Below are 21885 nucleotides of genomic sequence, written 5' to 3'. Positions count from 1 at the left end.
TTGTGGTATCATCTTGTATGTGTCTGTTCCTGCTTGTATCCACCGTGCCTGCCTGTTATGTTGTACCGGGTTTGACCATGTGTTGCTTCAGAAGTGTTCCATGTCTGTTATGTTTGGTGGGTTGTCTATTTTAATGTGTGTGTTATTTATTGTCTGATAAAATTTCTTTTGGTTTGTGTTGAATGTTTGGTTTTGTTTCCTTCTGTTTTCACTTTTTTTGTATCTTCTAAGTCGTTTGGCCAATGCTTGTAATTTCTGCTTCTTTTCATCTAATTGCTCTATCACTTCTTGTTGTGAGATTTTACCTAACCTTTTTCGTTTTTTTTTTTTTTTTTTTTTTTTTTTTCTGACATTTCATTTCTTATAAATTGTGTTAGCTGTCCGATGTCTTTTCTCAGTTTTTCTATTCTGATCTGTAGCCTGTGTTGCCATGCTGGTTTTGTGGGTTTCTTCTGCATGTTGGTTTGTTCTGATCTCTGCCTAGTGTGTATATTTAGTGTAGTGAGTGCTCCTATATAAACAAGTAGTTGTAACTCTTCCATAGTTGTGTTTTCATTTATTTTGTTGTGTATGATTGTGTTGATAGTTTTTATTGTTGTTTCGACTTGTGGGTTATTTGGCGGTCTATGCAAAAATGGTCTAATGTCTGTATTTGTGTCTTTGTATTCTATATATGTCAGCTGAAATTTCCCTTCTATATCTAACATGTGTGTCACTTCATGTTCTATTTGTACTTGTTCTGGTGGCTGTCTTAAGATTTAGTTTTTCTCTGATTGTTTAATTGATGCGTGTTGGTCTTTGTTTGCTCTGGGATGTTTGAGTCCATTACTGTATTTCCTTCTTCTTCTGATTGCACATTATTTTGTTCCAGTATTTGTTGTACTTGTTTTTTGATGTTTTCTAATTCTGACTGGGGTATCCCGTTATTTTTGATTATTACACGGATCTGATCAGCTAGTCGTTGTTCTGTTAAAAATTTTAATTCTGGGTATCTGGTAATAAATGTTGTGTATATTTGTGATCTGTATCCAGTTGTGTTGGTTCCTAGGTTTGTTGCTTGGTAATAACAGAACATGAGGTGTCGATTAACTTCAGCTGACCATCTCATCCTCTGTCTTTGTTTTCCTTCTAGGGTGGTTGCAGGAAGCATATCCTGCAAAACACCTCTATTTGGATTTAAATCATTTTCCAGTTGGCTAGCAGTGTCGTTACCATTGTGGGCGGGCATAGGGTTCAAGCGTCGTGCCCGACCATGACGGCGCTTGTCCGAGGCTTCTTTAGTTCTGTCCTGAACCAAGTAATCACACTAAAAGGGGGGTTAGCCCTATTAGTGGTTTGTTCTTTTCGTCGTCTTTTACGACTGGCAGAACATACTGAAGGCCTATTCTTTTCCCGGGCCTCCACAGGGTTTATTATTATTATTATTATTATTATTGTTTATTATTATTATTATTATTATTGTTGTTGTTGTTGTTGTTGTTGTTGTGTTTCGCCCATTTCTGGCTTTGTTAAATAAAGAAGTGTATGTGAAAACATCTGCAGCTTACACATGATTGAGTCTTTTCCTGTCACTTTTAGTTTGGTTTAGTGGAACCTTCCGATATTGTGCATTGCCTTTAGCCCATGATGTAATGATGCGAAGACGTGACATCATGCTTGCACAAACCAAGATGGAACAGAACATTGACAACATTTATTTTGACTCTGTACTACTTTTTGATATGTAGACTGATGTGACATATTGATATAGACTGAGATTCGGGGGACACTAGAAGATTACAGTTTGGTTGGGTTGGGAAGGCCAACAAATATGAATATGAAATTTTAGTTTTGGTAACATGCTGATCTGTGGTATAGTTCGTGATGTCTGTTTGGTTGAATGGCGACAGTTCATTTTGAGTTGAAACCATGGAATGTCATTGTCATGAAAATAACTGTAATGCTTGCATCCAAAGATGAGTTTGATGCAGCTCTCAACTTATACGAATGCAAGACTTCATCTCTGCACAACTACATCCACTTTAACTTGCTTACTGTATTCAAGCCTTCATCTCCCTCTGTTGGCAATTACTTTATGCCTCTGGATCTGTCTTACCAACTGATCTCTTCACTTTGTTAGGTTGTGCCGTAAACCTCCCCCCCCCCACCCCCCAATGTGTTTAATAGCTCTTCATTAGTCAGTCAGTGTGCTCATCAGGTCTTCAGTATTCTTCTGTAGGACCAAATTTCAAAACCTTCTACTCTCTTTCTGTTTACATTGTTTATCATCTACCTATCACTTCCATACAGGCGACAGTCAAGACAAATACCTTGTTATGATGCTTAATTTACACACATTCTTTTCCAGTCTGTTATATGCAGGTATGTGTGCCAGTTTGACGACAATGCTCCTTTCTCGTTTTCCTTATGCGTTTTGTTTTCTTATACACCATTTTGCATCTTTTCCTGCTTTCTTTGCGTGTTTGCTTCCATTTTACTAAATTTGTCCATGTTTGTTTCTTTCAATGTGTGTCAGGGCGCTGATGACCATGACGTTGGGCGCCTGTAAGCCCCAACACACACACACACACACACACACACACACACACACACACACACACACACACACACACAAAACATTGTGAGTCAAAACAGATGTGTGGTATTGGAAAGTGTTAATGTTTCCTCTTCTTATGCACAATAAAATGTAGAATTGTTCCTTTATTGAGCTTCATGCTGTACTTTATCATCAAGTCAGCCGATTCAATTCTAAACCAGTTGGTCTTATGCGTTCAACTACATAATTAGCAGTATGTTTAACAGTTACTTAACACACAGCCATCTACTAAAAGTCAGGTACGTAGTCTCACTCTGTTGAATACTTTCTTCCATTACTCAACATTCCAGTGAGTAAGATGTTTGCATATTCTGAATGTGGAAGGTGATTAATTGGTGGCTTGAAGGCCACAGTATGACAGTGAATGCTTTCAACAATTTTTTTATTAAGAAAGGCTGATACAATTCACTTCTTTGATTTATTATGAGAGACGTTTTTGCTTTTTGTTTCAACATGTACATAAGCAACTCTTTGGGATAGCTGGACAAATTTTCACATTCTTCGTTAGTGTCACCAGACATTACTGAATTGAAGAGTTTGCCCACTGAAACTTTTTGATGTGGTTATTTAATGCCTAGTTCCAGCAATTAGGATTTGAAAAGATTATTGTTCATGTCTTAACTCATCTGTGATTTCTTTCCCCGCTTTCCAGAGAGTGGTAGTTTTGTTAAAATTAAGTAATTATCATCTTGTGTAGTGTATTGAATTGGTACTGTTTGTTGCTTCTGCCTACAATATGAATTTCGCGTTGTAATTTATTTTCTTGGCATAAAGTGGCAACTCTTTAAGATTACAGAGGGTGTTAATTATTAAATGCTGCCAAGTCATGTTTTGTACAAGTGGTGTTCTTTGTGTGCATGAAGTCCAGGATATATTTTTATTATGAGTTTATGATGATGTTGGGATAATTTGTTTAAAATATGTCTAGTTCTTCTGTGTGCCACTGCCATCATTTGATTTGTCATGTGTTGATTTTGTATATAATAATTTGTACAATTTGTTTATAGTTATTGTCATTATGTAGCACTTATCATGCCATTTATCCTTTCTCTGGAACAGATTCAGAAAGGGAAATACGTCATCAACATTTCAGTCAACACTTATTTAATGGGTGAATTTATGTAGTGACAATAAAGGATTAAAAGTGGAAGCTCACCATACAGCTAGCATAGGCACTGAGTTATTGATAGGCATCTAAGCAAGAATGTTGCTTTGCTTTCATTCTTCAGAGCTCATGGAAAAATCACACAGTCACGAGGCTGCAGTTTGAATGGGGTGAGGGGTAGTGTTGGGTGGAGTGGGTGAGGAGGAGCAGGAAGCAGTGTTGGGGGAAGAGTGGTGGCCAGTTGAAAGGGAGAGTCAGCAAGCACACAGGATAGGAATCTAGCACTGGTGAGCTCTCTCTGGTGCAACCAGACAAGTTGTGTGCACCAGAAAAGTTGTGAGGGAGTGCCTTGGAAGAAGAGGGTGGGAGACACGAACTGCTTGGGCATTTATAGTCGTTTTAAAATTACGCTAGTTAAGTATCCTGTTACAACCTTTAAAGAAAAGGAGAACAAATTGTGTTACTAATTAGACAAAATTTATTCTATTACTCTTTCAACTGTTGAATTTGACCGTTCCAGCGTCAATCAAGGCAGATGATAAGGGAGAACTCGAAAGAATTTCTGGGGCTCAGGCAGCTTCTTTATTACATTTTGGGCTGAACTTTGTTGAAGGCCATCCATGCACAGTGTAGAGCAGATGTCGTTGTACAAAATATAGGTTGTAATGATGAAGTGATGAGTGGCATAGCATTATTTTCCACGAGCAGATAACATCTTTCCCAAAAAATAAAACTTGTTTGCACTGACAACAGCCAGTTTACGATATAGGTGGGTAAAACTTACCCAAAAGATCAGCATATGTAATCAAATATTAGCTATAAAGTTGTTCACACTGTTTTGTCTCCTGACTATACAATGGAAAAAACATATCATCTAGCTCAGATGGTAGAGCAATTGCCCGCGAAAGGCAAAGGTCCCGAGTTCGAATCTCGGTCGGGCACACAGTTTTAATCTGCCAGGAAGTTTCATGTCATCTAGTATTTGAAATTGACATGGTTGGAAAATCCAAATACTGTATTTACATTGGTGCGCCAGAACTTTATGGCCAACTGCTTAATAGTGTGTTGGTCCATGTGGCATGTGTTTGACAAGTAGGTTTCCAGAGGGACGTTCTACCAGATGTCTTCAAGCAGGTCATACAGTTCGATTAAATTATGAGCTGGTGGTTCATGGACACACAGCTGGTGCCCTGTTGCACCCTAGGTGTGTTCCATCAGGTATCAGATCTGATGAACCTGGTGACAAAGACATCAACACGAGTTCAGTATCACACTCCTCAAACCACTTATCACCATTCTGATCTTTTGACGTGGACCTTTATTCTTCTAGAAGGCACCATTGCCGTTGGGGAAGACATCAAGTATGAAAGGGTGCAAGTGGCCCACAATAATGTTCAAATAGCTGACAGCTATGTAAAGAAGGTAAAATCTGTAGGTGAAGACAGAGATTGGCATACAGTCAGCAAATAAATGAGGATGTAGGGTGCAAGTGCTATGCTGAAAGGAAGGAATTTGTGATGCACCACATCAAACCAGTCAGAAGACTGGTGGCTCAGGAAGCTGACAGCATCCTCCAGAGCATAATACTGCCCCCACCAGCTTGCTTCTGTGGTGTGGTGCAGCCGTTCACGTGGATGACGGTTTGTTATGGTACTACCAGCAACCTGGTGTAACATGCAATATAATTCTTCTGATCAGGCAACACATTTCCGTTGATCAACGGTCCAGTCTCGATGATTCCATGTCACACTGTAGTTGTAATTGACAATGTCATTGGGTCAACACAGGAACATGTTGGAGGTGTTTGCTGCTATGGCACAGGAAATGGTGGGCATGGGAAGTGGGTGCAATTTATTAATAAGTGTAAACAACCCAAAGTACATACAGAGCAAGAAACCACCGAAGAACTCAGCATTCAGATTAGCAAGATCACTTAAAGACCTAATACAAGATAGCACTTTTAGATAACTTGCCCCACTGGGATGAATAGGTTTACGCTAAAGGGGGCGCAGAGTAATGTACTAATGTACCAGAGTAACAACCCACTATACTCGGGCTGCTGAAACATGTCACTTCTTATTTGTTAACACAATGTCACCAAAACAATGTCTTTCGCCAAGCGACAATCCGTTGCGCCATGGAGTGCCATTAAATAGTCAGGCTATGGAACTGCTACGGAGGATGCATGAGTTTTAGAAGCAAGAAAAAGAATTTGTTTCTGTTCATGGGCATGTGTTGATTCCTGCCGATAAAGTTTTAGAACATGCCTCGAAAACTCTAGGACTCGGTGAAAGAGCAGTTATAAGGAAAGGGCTGCTACTTCAAGACTTACAAGACAGTGAGGTGAACAGTGTGGAAGAAAGACCCTGTGGAAGAAACAGTGTGTTTTTAACAGCCTCATCCTGTTACGGATATTGATTCATTGCAGTCCGATGCAATTCGTTGGCACATATACGGATACAATAAAAGGAAAGAATACCCCACAATAGGGAAGTTGCTAATTTATTTAAAAGAAAGTGAACTTTTCTGAGGGGGGGGGGGGCGTCACTTAAGATGATATTAAAAAAGTATGAACTTCTGTTTTAAAAAGTTAGACAAATGAAAACTGTTACTTGAAAGCATTCATGTTGCAGCTCGTACCATTTTCTTACACAAAATTGTAGGAAAGGATATACACTCAGTCATATGGTTAGACAAAACCTGGGTCAGCACTGGAGAATCAGTTGATACTCTGAATAGCAGCGGCCTTCAGCCAACAGGAAGAGGATCTCGATTAATTGTGGCCCATGCAGGATCTTCAAACGGCTTTATGCCTGAAGGACCTTTAGTTTTTCAATCGGGGGAAAAAAAGGTTACTATCATAAGGATATGGACCACCCACAGTTTCTACAGTGGTTTAAAAATTTGTCACACCTGTTTATTGTTCCGGCGGTGTTTGTGATGGACAATGCACCGTACCATTCTGTGATTTAAGACAAAACTCCCACCACTAGTGACCGTAAAGAAATTATGGTGCAGTGGTTGCAGGCCAGAGACATTGCTGCGGACATCAGCATGATGAAGCTGCTGTTATACTCGCTCATAAAACAAAATGAGCCTGTGACGCCCAAATACATTGTAGATGAAATTGCGAGTGAACAGGGTTACTTGGTAATTAGGCTACCATCTTATCACTGCCATTTTAATCCAACTGAATTGGTTTGGAGTGAAGTCAAGGTGTACATTAGAAGTAAGTTTTACGATAACAGAAGTGGAAAGACTGCTACATGAAGGTCTTGCTACTGTAGATGCCTCACGGAGTGAAAAAGTAGACTATGTTGCTTAACTGATGAGAGAAGCACAGACTACAGATGGCATTATAAATGAAAATGAACAGTTAATGATTTCTCTTAATGATGATAACAAAGACAACGGTTTTGGTTCCAATTCTGATGATAGTGAAGGAGAACTGGATGGAATTGCTCCATTTACATCTTAAATTGGCGAGTGAAAATGTATACAGAGTTAATTCATTCTCTCTGCAATCGGGTAGGCTACGCATGTTTTGCTTTATTTCTTTCTAAGAGTGTGGATTGTGTATTATTTGGTATGCTTAGGTTTACATTGTTATACGACTTTTTATGTGCAGCTATTACGGTAACAATTTGGAACGACTTTTCATAGATACTGTCATTAACTTGGGTGTTTCTATTTCCCGGTTTCATATACTATCAAATGCTTAACCTCCATTGTCATTCTCTCCATTGTTAGAAAAGCGTACTTTGTTGACCTACATATAAACTTTGATTGTAGCTTACATTTACAAAACGTACTTTGGAGATGTAAGCGTGTGCTATTGCAACCTCGCAATTGCAATATAGCCAACCACATGCGAGCTGTCAAGTGACATATTTCACCGGTCCGGGTATAATAGCTAATATAGTAGAGCAGAGTTTAATAAATCAGACCTACTGAATTCATTCAGCCTTGCAGTGAAAGGGGCATGAAATAAAGCATACAAATAACAGCAAACGAGCTCAGCTGACACGTCTTGCATGGCACAAGTGTTGCACCGAAGACTTGTCACTGGCCACACTCACAGGATGCTGGTTCCAAAATGATGTTGCTACTATTATTCAAATTGCCACACTGCCCTCTGTTGCCCATTTGTCCACATCTCACCTCGGTGACTTGCTGCATCTGCGACTTCACAGATACGCATGCCTCTCAGTGACAGGAACTCAGGTACTGCACTGGTGCCATCTGTCAGGTGGGGTCAGAATTCAACTGTGCTGTGAATTGCTGATTCACAGCACACTGCAGAATCCTACATTCAACAATGTGCACTGATCAGTGTGCTCTGAATCACTTGTGCCTGCACCAGAATCATACTCTTTTATCATATCTGCCTCAGATTGCCACCTATTCTCCTTTACAGAATAGGCAAGCCTCTGACCTACATGCCCTGTGACGATGGGTGGGCATCCAACACCTTGTCGACTACTTGTGGTTTCACTGTCCTTCAGTCGCTTTCAGTAGATGCTTATGGCAGTAGCGTGCAAACAGCCTGTCAGCTTCACCATTTTTAAGATAATCATTCACAGGTTCCAGGCCATAACAAGGTGCCCTCCCTTCTGCAGGTCCAGGGGTAAGAATAGACTCGAGGTATTCCTGCCTGTCGTAAGATGCAACTAAAAGGTGTTTCACACTTTTCGGCCTTTATGTGATGGTCCCATATAGGTTTTGACCTCCATTCTTCAAAATTTTCCCAAAGAGTGAGTCAATTGGGGAAGGGCACCTTACATGGTGCATCGTGTCCATTGTGCATTGAGATCTTTAGCCCACTTTCTCGTCGTTGCATTTCAGTCCCGCTCATTCTCCACCTCTTGGGCGAGGACACCTTCCTGGGTGCGTTTTTCTCCATGCACTGTGCAGTGTCGCCTTCTGCGTCGACGATGACCATGGACCTCTTTGCACCTGATATCCAGTCCGTTGCGGTGGGTCTGCCGTGTACCCTGTTGGTTGTAGCCCCCTAAGCACACAGGGATCGCTCTGCTGATGCCTGCACTGTTAACTCCCCACATATGCCAAGGGGTAGATGCCCATCCCCCTGGGGCATTGAGACTCCCGGCAATGGCCATCCTGCCAGGTGGCCTTTGCTGTGACTGGTGGCGCCCGTGGGGAGGGCCCCTAGTCAGAGTGGGTGGCACCAGGGCGGATGACACGCAGTGAAGTGTAGTCCATCATCTCTTACTGGTGATGAAATACCAGCAATCTCTAAGCATTAACGGGCTTAATTCAACGCACAGAAGTATGACCCCAAATCCTTCCCCTCCCTGACCACACCATGGGAGGAATGTCAGACTAAGGATGGCAGTGGGTCTTACTCGCTCCGGTACCTTGTATGTTCGAGAGCTGATGGGGAATCTTTCATGGCGATGAAGCCTCAGTTTTTTGTTGATCATTTAGAGGACACGTTTGGGGAGGTGGAGGGACTGTCCAAAATGAAATCTGGGTCAGTCTTGATGAAAACAGCATCGTCTGCCCAGTCACGGACGTTACTCACTTGTGACAAACTGGGGGATGTTTCTGTAGCCATCACACCCCATAAGAGCTTAACTATGGTCCAGGGTATCATATTCCACAGGGACCTTCTTTTGCAGTCAGATGATGAGCTGCGCACCAATTTAGAGGGGTGAGGTTTACATTTCGTCTGGCATGTCCATCAGGGTCCGAGGGGTAATCAGGTTGCCTCCAGTGCCTTCATCTTCACCTTCGAGGGTGATACATTGCCTGAGAAGGTCAAGGTGATGGTCTACTGCTGTGATGTAAAGCCCTACATCCCTCCCCTGATGCGGTACTTTAAGTGCTGGAAGTTCGGCCATATGTCTTCCCACTGTACTTCCAGCATCATATGCCGAGATTGTGGATGCCCATCACAATACTCCATGTGCCCTGCCTACCATATGTGTCACCTGCGGAGAGCACCATTCGCCTTGCTCGCCTGACTGCAGGGTCTCCAGAAAGAAAGGAAATTAATGGAGTACTAGACCTTGGACCGACTGACCTACACCGAGACTAAGAGAAAATTTGAATGCCTGCATCCTTGTACGTATTACATCGTCTTGTGCCGCCACTACAACAGTTCTGGCATCATCAGCACTGCCAACACCAGTCACCTCTCAGAACCGAAAGGCTACACCTGCCCCCTTGATGGTGGGGGGCACTTACCTCCCTGTTGCTCCCATACCACCTACTTCGGGAGCAACAGCTCCCCAACTATCGGGGACATCCGTCCCCACTTGTAAGCCGGAGAAGCATAAGTCTTCTTCGGCTTCTCTTGCTAGGAAGAGGTCCCTTGGGTCACTCCCTTCCCAGGTTTCTGCTAGTGGGAAAGATGACACCCACCAGTGGCTGAAGATCTCAAAAGCAGCTGGTCATGGGGCTTCACGCTCATCCTCAGACCCGGAGACTGAGCTAGTGAAGTCCTCCCAGCCTGGGAATCCCAAGGAGCAGTGAGTAAATCCAAAAAGAAGACCCCTAAGAACAAGGAAATTGCGATGGCACCCACACCACTGCTACCTATAAGCTCTGTGTCTGAGGATGGTGTGGATGTTCTGGACCTAGAGCTCGCGAGACCCTCAGACACAATGGATATAGACTGCTCAGGCAAAACATCGGTGGCAGCAGGTGCCCCTGAGGTGTAAACTGCCTCATTGAATGTCCCATGCCTTCCCAGTATCATGATGACGTCATCCTCCAGTGGAATTGCGGTGGTTTTTTTTCCACCATCTGGCTGAGCTACGCCAACTGTTAAGCTTTACACCTGCTATCTGCATTGCCCTCCAGAAAACATGGTTTCCGGCAATGCGGAGCCCTGCCCACTGCGGCTGTAAGGGATATTACGGGAACTGTAGTGACTATAATTGAGTGTCAGGTGGGGTTTGTGTTTACCCTAAACTCAGTCTGTAGTGACACTGTGCCCCTTCAAACCCCTCTTGAAGCTGTGCGACTGTCAGAATAAGGACGACACAGGAAATAACTGTCTGCAATGTATCTTCCTCCAGATGGTGCAGTACCCCTGAATGTATTAGCTGCACAGATTGATCAACTCCCTAAACCTTTCCTACCTTTGGGAGATTTTCATGCCCTTAACCCCTTGCGGGGTGGCACCGTGCTTACTGGCCGAGGCAGAGATGTAGAAACTTTACTGTCTTAGTTCCACCTCTGTCTCTTAAATACTAGGTCCGCCACACATTTCAGTGTGGCTCATGGTAGTTACTCGGCCTTTGATTTATCAATTTGCAGCCCAGGACTTCTCCCATGTATCCACTGGAAAGCACATCATGACCTGTGTATTAGTGAGCACTTCCCCATCTTCCTGTCACTGCCCCGGCATCAGGCCCACAGACACCGGCCCAGATGGTCTTCAAACAAGGCGGACTGGGAAACTTGCACCTCTGCTGTCACCGTTGAATCTCCCCCACACGGTAATGTCAATGTGACGGTTGAGCAGGTGACAACAATTGTTTCTGCGGCAGAAAACATGATCCCTTACTCTTTATGGTGCCCCCGGCGTAAGGCAGTCTGTTGGTGGTTGCCGGAAGTTGCTGAAGCAATTAAGGAGCGTCAGCAAGCTCTACAGTGGCATAAGCGGCACTCTTTCCTGGAGCACCTCATAGCCTTTAAACGGCACTGTGCCCACATTCACCAACTTATCAGACGACGGAAGCAGGAGTGTTGGGAGAGATACGTCTTGACCATTGGGTGCCATACATCACCTTCCCAAGTCTGGGAAAAGATCAAATGTCTTTTCGGGTACAAGAACCCAACAAGTGTTCCTGGTGTTACCATAAATGGTTTGTTATCTATCAACACAAACACGATTGCCGAGCAGTTTGCTCTACCCTCTGCATCGGAGAATTACCCCGGAGCCTTTCACACTCTCAAATGGCAGCTGGAAGGGAAAGTCCTCTTATTCACTACACGCCACAGTGAATCCTATAATGCCACATTTACAGAGTGGGAGCTCCTCAGTGCCCTTACACATTGCCCCGACACAGCTCATGGGTCTGATCGGATCCACAGCCAGGTGATTAAACATCTCTCATCTGACTACAAGCGACATATCCTCGTCATCTTCAACCGGATCTGGTGCGATGGCGTCTTCCATTGCAATGGCGGGAGAGCACCATCATTCTGGTGCTTAAACCCGGTAAAAACCCGCTTGATGTGGATAGCTATCAGCCCATCAGCCTCACCAACATTCTTTGTAAGCTGCTGGAATGTGTGGTGTGTCAGCGGTTGAGTTGGGTCCTGGAGTCAACGTGGCCTACTGGCTCCACATCAGGACAGCTTCCACCAGGGTCGCTCTACCACTGATAATCTTGTGTCCCTTGAGTCTGCCATCCAAACCGCCTTTACCAGATTCCAACACCTGGTCGCAGTCTTTTTTGACTTAAGTAAAGCATACAACACAACCTGGCGACATCATATCCTTACCACATTGTACAAGTGGGGTCTCCGGTGCCTGCTCCCGATTTTTATCCAAAACTTCCTGCCACTCCGTACTTTCCATCTCAAAGTTGGTGCCGCCCATAGTTCCATCCATATCCAGGAGAATGGAGTCCCGCAGGGCTCTGTATTGAGTGTGTGTCTATTTTTAATGGCCATTAATGGTCTAGCAGCAGCTGTCGGGCCCTCCGTCTCACCTTCTCTATGTGCAGCCAACTTTTGCATTTCGTACTACTGCTCCAGTACTAGTGTCGCTGAGCATCGCCTACAGAGAGCCATCCACAAGGTGCAGTCATAGGCTCTAGCCCATGGCTTCCAGTTTTCCACCATAAAGACGTGTCATGCATTTCTGTCGGCGTTGTACCATTCATCCGGAACCAGCACTTTACCTTAATGACGATCCACTCATTGTAGTGGAGACATCTCGATTCTTAGGTCTGGTTTACAACACTCGTTTGACTTGGCTCCCTCTCAGCTTTAACGGAAGTGTTGGCAGCACCTCAGTGCCTTCGGCTGCCTGAGCAACACCAACTGGGGTGCAGCTCTACAGAGCCCTTGTTCAATCCCGCATTGACTATGGAAGTGTGATTTATGGTTCAGCGGCGCCCTCAGCACTGCGTTTGCTCGACCCATTGTACCATTGCGGAGTTCGACTAGCGACATGAGCTTTTAGGATGAGTCCAGTGACAAGCCAACTGGTGGAGGCTAGAGTCCCTCCATTGAAGATCAGACATGCACAACTGCTCGCCAGTTACGTTTCACACATTCATAGCTCTCCTGAACATCCTAATTACCGTCTTCTTTTCCCAACCACGGTGGTTCACCTCCCGCATCGGCGGACCAGGTCAGGGCTAACAATTACGTTTCGCATGTGATCGCTTCTATCTGAACTGGAGTCCTTGCCTGAACCACCTCTCCTCAAGGTCCATTCACGTACGCCTCTGTGGTGTAGCTGTAGGCTGAATCTTCGCCTGGATCTCGCGTGGCGCTAAGGACTCCCTTAACCCTGCGGCTCTCCACTGTCACTTCCTCTCGATTCTTTAAGTGTTTCAGGGCTCGGAAGTGGTTTACACCAACAGCTCGATGGTTGATGGTAATGTTGGCTTCGCCTTTGTACACAGTGGCCGTATTGAACAGCATTCCTTGCTCGATGGCTGCAGTGTATTCACTGCAGAGCTGGTGGCCATATCTCGTGCACTTTAGTATATCCGTTCATGCCCTGAGGAATCGTTTCTTCTGTGTACTGACTCCTTGAGCAGCCTACAAGCTATCAATTGGTGCTACCCTAGCCGTCCTTTAGTGGCGTCCATCCAGGAGTCCATCTATGCCCTGAACCGGTCCCGTCATTCAGTGGTGTTTGTGTGGACCCCAGGACACATCTGCATCCCAGGCAATGAACTTGCCGACAGGCTGGCCAAACAGGCTACGCAGAAACCGCTTCTGGAGATGGGCATCTCTGAACCTGACCTGTATTCTGCCTTAAGCCACAGGGTTTTTCGGATTTTGGAGATGGAATGGCATAACAGTATGCACAACAAACTGCATGTCCTTAAGGAGACTACGAATGTGTGGAAGTCTTCCTTGTGGGCCTCTTGCAGGGAATCAGTTGTCCTCTGCCGGCTCTGCATTGGCCACACTTGGGCGACCCACTGTTACCTCTTGTGCCATGAAGATCCGCCTCAGTGTCGGTGTGGTGCCCAATTGACAGTGGCCCATATTCTGGTGCACTGTCCCACTTCTACTGCCCAGCAACGAAATCTTGGGTTACCGGACTCGTTGTCGCACATTTCATCTGACAACGCCTCACTGGCTGATTTAGTTTTACGTTTTATTCATGAGGGTGGGTTTTATCATTTGATCTAAGTTTTAGCGCATGTCCTTTTTCCCTTTGTGTCCTCCACCATAGTGCTTTAGGGTGGAGATTTTAATGTGTTGCAGACTGGCTGGCTTTTCCTTTTTATTCTCGTGATCGGCCAGCCACTGTAATCTGCTTTCTTGTTTTGCTCTCTTCTGTTTCTAGCGTCTCTGTTTTTTCTTGTCCTCTTTTGTTCCTTTTAGTGTTCTTTCCCTTTCCTTCGTTCTTGTGGTTTTTCCTTTCTTTCCATTTTGTTTTATATGTCTTGTCTTTTTTATTCTCACACTTGTGGCATTGTTTTTTTAGGAACAAGGGACCGATGACCTCGTAGTTTGGACCCTTCCTCCTGCCCCCCCCTCCCTTTTAAAACAACCAATGTGCCCTTTGTGAAAGACAAATATGTCAATGAATGCCCCAATGTGTGTCTCACATCATCTCTAGAATCTATTATTTTTAATAAATATCATAAAGCTGCAGAGCACCAGGCATTCAAGATTTTTATCTCTAAAATCACTCCCCATTCATCTCTGTTTCACTTACCTAATTTTCTTACCACATCATTTTTCCCCACTTGCACAAGACGGCATTCAGTCTCCAGTGGGCAGTGTCATAACGTTTTGGCTCATCATTGTATGTTTAGTCCAAATATATTTTCCACTTTAGATTTGTTAACTACTATGATGTTGTGTACCTGTGAAACATTCCTATTTATGCTTCAGTGGTGATTACACCATATACCAGACTCAATTGATACGCATAATCTAATAACCAGCATTGTGTCTGCAATACTAGCATAAATTCTGAGTGATGTTGAGAAAGTAACTGTCACAAAATTCAATCTTGTGTCACCAACTTCTCCTTCTGAAATTAAGAAAATTATACATTCTCTCAAAAATAACAGCTCATAATTTTTTCCCCCTAATAGAGTACTAAAGATTTGTTCCCATATAATAAGCCTGTCTTATCTGAAATATCTAATTCATCACTAACTCAAGGCATTTTTTCAGAGAGACTGAAATATGCCGTTGTCAAATCCGTGTTAAAGAAAGGTGATAGCAAAGATATCAAGAAGTACCAACCTATTTCATTGCTGACATCATTTTCCGAAATTTTTGAAAAGGTGATGTATTCTAGAATAATATCTCACCTTAGCAACAGTAATATCTTCAGCAAATTACAGTTCGGATTTCAGAAGAGTTGCTCTACTGACATGGGGAGATCCCCTGGGATGGGATCCACTTTTTGAAACCACCTATATGATGATGTAGATTAGGGTCCCAGGTATTTCACCCTAAAACTGTTCGCCCTGATGAGCCCTTGTTTCCAAGTAACCGACAAAAAAAATTTCATATTTTTGTGATATACTATAGAGCCTTTAAATATGATCCTACTTACAAAGGTGTTGGCTTACAAAGGTGTTGTAGCATAGTGGTTAGCATATGTGAATGACATGCAGAAGGTTATGGGTTCGAATTTTGTCAGGTGCTTCAAAACTTTTTTTATTTTTAAATAGTTGTCAATATGAGTTTAATCATTATTTTTATTCAGTTAATTGCTTCAAATGTAATTTTTTAAATTTCTAATCCTTTGTCTCTTCACATTAATCATCACATTAACTTTTTCATATGCTCTTATTTTTTCTTCGTAACATTCAGTTTTCATTTGGAATCTTTCTGCATGTGATTTTAATTATTTTTATTTGATTATCACAATATTTAAGCATTTGAAAATGCCAGTCTATAAGATAAAAAACAAAAGACAGAAAAATCTACATACATTGAATGTGCAGTGGTGTCAAAAATGTTTTTTTACAATAGATAAATTTTTTTGCTTGGTAGTCATCATACAGATATTTAAAACATAAATTCCTGTTGCACCTTGGACAAAATAATACAGCTGAAGATTTCAAAGAAAGAAGGGATTATAAATAAATGCACAAAATGGGGAAGAGAAGTAATAAATGGAGTAATGTGGGAAAATATAATGTAATTAATATAGTGATTAAAATGAGTTGACAAAGGGTTAGAAATTCCAGAAAAATACAAGTAAACCAGTCAATTGATAAAGATAGTGATCAAGGTCATTTTGATAAAGCTTAAAAAATTAAAAGATTTTGAGGCACTTGACAAGGTTTGAACCCACAACATTCTGCAAGCCATGTTTATATGGTAACCACTTTGCTACAACAGCTCAGTACATATAACTGTCTATTTTAAGGCTGTAGAACATTATGCAGAATTACAAAATTTTTTCATTGTTTACTTGCAAATGAGGGCCTACCAGGGTGGGTGAATGGCTGCAGGGTGTGGTACACAAAACCCTAACCTTCATCACCATATAGACAATTTCAAAGACTTGAGCACATCTCTGGGGACTTCTCCTTGCGAGAATGCCATTTATATGTTCTGTCACCAAATTTTGCGAGCATTGAATAATAAAATAGTTTCAGTTGGTATGCCCTGTGACCTATGTATGGCATTTGACTGTGTGAATCACAGACTTTTTCTGGATAAATTGAAGTTTTATGGGAGTGATGATACAGCCAACCAATGGGTAGTGTCATATCTAACAAAAGAATGCAGAAAGCTGTGCCTAGTAATTCAATCAATATGGTCTGGGTGCGTAATCCTGACTGGGAAGAAATCAGTCACATATGGGGATTTCCCAAGGCTTAATCTTAGGCCCACTATTGTTTCTCATACACATAAACAATCTTCCATCCAATATACAACAAGCAGAATTAGGTTTTTTTTTTTTTTTTTTTTTTTTTTGTACTACTGTAATCAATCCAAGCATCTATACAGAAACAGAAAAGAAATAATCAACAGGGGCAGAAGCTTCAAAATCCTTAGGTATCCATATCGATGAAGATTTAAACTGAAAAAAGCACATTCTAGAATTCCATAAACAACTTAGTTCAGCTATCATTGTACTTAGAATCGTTGCAAATCTTAGGGAGAGACAAATCAATAACTTGACATATTTTGCATGTCTTCATTCCATAATGTCATACAGAACAATGATTAGATTAGTACTTGTTCCATATATCATGAATACGACACTTCGTAATGATGTGGAACGTGTCAGGTTAATAAAAGGTGTCTATACAAGATATTACATTAGACAAAATATTACATGACACTCTTCTCTCCTTTTTTTTTTTTTGTGGGGTTGGGGAATTACCCACTTACTATATCCAAAAATTCATCTAATGAGTAGAAGGAGTTGCCATTAAGAAATTCTTTTAATTTCCTTTTAAATGCTATATGGCTATCTGTCAGCCTTTTGATGCTATTAGGTAAGTGACCAAAGACTTTTGTGGCAGCATAATTTACCCCCTTCTGTGCCAAAGTTAGATTTAACCTTGAGTAGTGAAGATCATCCTTTCTCCTTGTGTTGTAGCCACGTACACTGCTATTACTTTTGAATTCGTTCGGATTGTTAATAACAAATTTCATAAGTGAATATATATATATATATATATATATATATATATATATATATCTAAAAACAAAGATGATGTGACTTACCAAATGAAAGTGCTGGCAGGTCGACAGACACACAAATGAACACAAACATACACACAAAATTCAAGCTTTCGCAACAGACAAAGGCGCGGATTATGAAATTAGACCGCAGCTGCCGCCGGCTCGCAAGCGCGCCGCATGCGGCCGGGTTGCTAATTCCCGCGTTAACCGCGCCCGATAAGACGAAACGCTGCACGGCGCCTGGGATATCTGCGCAGCGCCGCGCTGCTGCATTCTGCGGAGGCAAGTGATAACTGTTGCCTCATCAGGAAAGAGGGAAGGAGAGGGAAAGACGAAAGGATGTGGGTTTTAAGGGAGAGGGTAAGGAGTCATTCCAGTCCCGGGAGCGGAAAGACTTACCTTAGGGGGAAAAAAGGACGGGTACACACTCGCACACACACACATATCCATCCACACATATACAGACACAAGCAGACATATTTAAAGACAAAGAGTTAAATATGTCTGCTTGTGTCTGTATATGTGTGGATGGATATGTGTGTGTGTGCGAGTGTGTACCCGTCCTTTTTTCCCCCTAAGGTAAGTCTTTCCGCTCCCGGGACTGGAATGACTCCTTACCCTCTCCCTTAAAACCCACATCCTTTCGTCTTTCCCTCTCCTTCCCTCTTTCCTGATGAGGCAACAGTTTGTTGCGAAAGCTTGAATTTTGTGTGTATGTTTGTGTTCATTTGTGTGTCTGTCGACCTGCCAGCACTTTCATTTGGTAAGTCACATCATCTTTGTTTTTAGATATATTTTTCCTTCGTGGAAGTTTCCTTCTATTATAACCATATATATATATATATATATATATATATATATATATATATATATATATATATATATATTTTGTGAGGCTACAGTGAAGATTTCTAGCTCTTTAAATAAGTGTCTGCAGTATGATCTTGGATGAGCTCCAGCAATTATTCTGATTACACACTTTTGTGCAATGAACACACTTTTACTCAATGGTGAGTTACCCCAGAATATGATGCCATACGAAAGCAGAGAATGAAAATAGGTGTGGTAAACTAATTTACTCAGATGCATATCACCAAAATTTGCAATGACCCTAATAGCATATGTGGCTGAACTCAAACGTTTCAGCATATCCTCAGTGTGTTTTTTCCAGTTCAACCCCTCATCAATGCAGACACCTAGAAATTTTGAATATTCTATCTTAGCTACCGATTTCTGATCGAAGTCTATATTTATTAATGGGGTCATTCCATTTACTGCGTGGAACTGTATATACTGTGTTTTGTCAAAGTTTAATTAGAGGCCGTTTGCAGAGAACCACTTAATCATTTTCTGAAAAACATCGTTTACAATTTCACCAGTTAATTCTTACCTGTTGGGTGTGATAGCTATACTTGTATCGTCGGCAAAAAATACCAGCTTTGAATCTTCGTGAATATAGAATGGCAAGTTTTAATATATATTAAGAACAGCAGAGGACCCAAGACCGAACCTTGCGGCACCCCATTCTTGATTGTTCCCCAGTTTGAGAAATCACCAGTTTTTTGCATATTATGTGAACTGTTTATTTCAACTTTCTGCACTCTTCCAGTTAGGTATGATTTAAAGCATTTGAGCACTGTCCCATTCATACCACAGTACTTGAGCTTATCTAGAAGTATTCCATGATTTACACAATCAAAATCCTTTGATAAATCACAAAAAATCCCAACGGGTGACTTCTGGTTACTCAGAGCATTTAATATTTTATTAGTGAAAGTATATATAGCATTTTCCGTTGAAAAACTCTTCTGGAAACCAAACTGACATTTTGTTAAAACTTTATTTTTACAAAGGTGTGAAGCTACTCTACAATACATTACTTTTTCAAGAATTTTGGATAAGGCAGTCAAAAGAGAGATTGGGCGGTAGTTGTTGATATCAATCGTATCCCCTTTTTTATGCAGTGGTTTAACAATGGCATACTTCAGTCTATCTGGGAAAATGCCCTGCTTCAGAGAGCTATTACATATGTGGCTAAGAATCCCTTGTATTTCTTGGGAACAAGCTTTTATTATTTTGCTGGAAATGCCATCAATTCCATGTGAGCTTTTATTCTTGAGAGAGTTTATTGTCTTCCTAATTTCAGATGGAGAGGTGGATGGAATTTCAATTGTATCAAATGGTGTGGGTAAGGCCTCTTCCATTAACTGCCTTGCTTCTTCTAATGAACGTTTAGATCCTATTTTCTCTACAACATTTAAAAAATGATTATTCAAAATCTTTTCGACTTCTGGCTTGTTGTTTATCAGGTTTCCATTCGCTTTGATGGTGATACCATCATCCTGTACTCACTTTTTAATAGCCTTTCTTAATGTATCACAGTAGTTTTTATAATATTTGGCTGTTTCTGGGTCATTACTCTTTCTTGTTGTTAGATACAGTTCCCTTTTGTGGTTACAAGATATTTTTATTCCTTTAGTAAGCCAAGGTTTTTTTGCATGGTTTCTTATAATTAGATTTAAGTACTTTCTAGGGGAAACGGTTTTCAAATTCTCTTACAAGTGTATCATGAAATAAGTTATATTTTAAATTAGCATCGGGTTCCTTGTACTCATCATCCCAGTCTAACTGCTGAAGATTTTCTCTGAAATTTCTAATTGTTGAGCCATTAATTGAACGCACAACTTTGGAGGGTAGTTTTGAATTACTGAATGGAGCTATGTCATATACTGTAACTAGCTGAGCATCATGATCAGAAAGCCCATTCTCAACAGGACAAGAATGTATGTTTTTAAACCTATCTTGATCTAGGACGACTCATATTTAAGAAAGAAAGTTTTCATTGTTCAAAGATGTGATGTAAGAATAATATGTGGTGCTCAACCATCATCATCTTTTAGACGTCTGTGTTTGAGATTGGACTTTCTGGCTACTGCTTCACAGCATATTTATTCCCTCATGAAGTTTTCTGTAAATAATCTACTAAATTGAAAAGGAACAGCGATGTACGTAAGTACCATACCAGAAGTAAAAATGACAGTCATTACTCCACATTAAGTTTGTCTTCAGCACAAAAAGTGGTACACAATATTGCAACTAAAATTTTTGGTCACTTACCCTTTGATAAAAGAAAAAAAAGTCTGAAAAACAGCAAAGTAATTTTGAAAACAAAGTGAAAAATTTTTGCCTTTACAACTCCTATACTGTAGAAGAATTTCTATTATTAAAGTGTCTAAAGTGGTGGGTAGAAATTACTAACTCACATTAAAAACCTTATATATATTCAGCATGTAGTCATATTTACAAATTAGTTTGCAATGTGAATGTAAAATAATTAATCTTAAGATGATTGATACTGATATTTAAACTGTAATGCCTCCATGATTAGTTGAATGTATTGATCCATTTATTCTGTTGTTTCAAATCTGTGGGCTATTGATGTTGTGTCTTCTGGGGTGAGGTCCAAAAGTTACAATACTTTTCTCATACCAGTTTATCCTCACCTATGTCATGAATTTGTGGCCCAACATTAGACTATTACACTTTCACTCCTTTGAATGTATATTCATGAGTAAGATACCATAGTTTGACCACTAATGCTAGGTATGACTTTCCTGGATGATCACCACATTGATGGATATGCAAACTTCCTGATACCTTATAGGATTTCTGTGTAGAATAAGTTTTCGTGAACTTACAAAGCTCTCCAAATGGCGATATAGTAAAATCTACCGACAGTTATAAGCTCTTTAAGAAGTGCAAGATTTCTGGATATATACTGGGCAAGAAAAAGGCCCATTGTAAACTGAGACTTAACTATTGTGTAGCATGTGGTTCAGTATCTAGCTTAAGTATCAATTGCAAATCCAAAAGTACAGAGTCCAATCTTTGCCAGATCCTTGAACTTTTTCTGTCATTTACTACTGTTGCTGCCTCTGGCCATTATTTGTATGTGTTTATGCCAGGTTGCATCATGGTTTGCAGTGCACACTAAATTATACCTCTATAAATGTATTCAAAGTCAGAGTGAAGCTAAAGCACAATACTGGTAATGGCATAGTAATATGCTGTGGTGGTCAGGCCCCTACTTTAGGGTGAGGAAAACCCTTATCTTCACCTACTGTGAAAGCCACAAAGTGTTGCCTGAAATAGTGTTGTTGTTGTTGTTGTTGTTGTGGTCTTCAGTCCAGAGACTGGTTTGATGCAGCTCTCCATGCTACTCCTCCTTGTTCGCTGTTTGTCTTAGTCCCTTCGCTGCATGTGTTCTGTTTTTATGCGTTTGGGCGCTGATGACCACGCTGTTTAGCGCCCGTAAACCTCAAACACACACACTCCATGCTACTCTATC

The 21885-nt window shown here is 41.3% G+C and overlaps 1 protein-coding gene across 1 annotated transcript in view; it reads left to right on the top strand.

Annotated features, from left to right (window-relative positions):
• The first annotated feature begins 6710 nt into the window (after positions 1-6710).
• The window catches only part of LOC126140571 (protoheme IX farnesyltransferase, mitochondrial), a 57789-nt gene continuing 42614 nt past the window's right edge, over positions 6711-21885 (top strand). The window contains exons 1-2 of the mRNA XM_049915237.1: positions 6711-6834; positions 15063-15169. Coding sequence (XP_049771194.1) covers positions 6711-6834; positions 15063-15169 — 231 coding nt within the window. The remainder of the gene's footprint in view (positions 6835-15062; positions 15170-21885) is intronic.

The sequence above is a fragment of the Schistocerca cancellata genome, chromosome 1 (genome assembly GCF_023864275.1).
Source record: "Schistocerca cancellata isolate TAMUIC-IGC-003103 chromosome 1, iqSchCanc2.1, whole genome shotgun sequence".
NCBI lineage: Eukaryota > Metazoa > Arthropoda > Insecta > Orthoptera > Acrididae > Schistocerca > Schistocerca cancellata.
The sequence above is the reverse complement of the archived record's forward strand: the minus strand, read 5'-3'. Positions and strand labels throughout refer to the sequence as shown.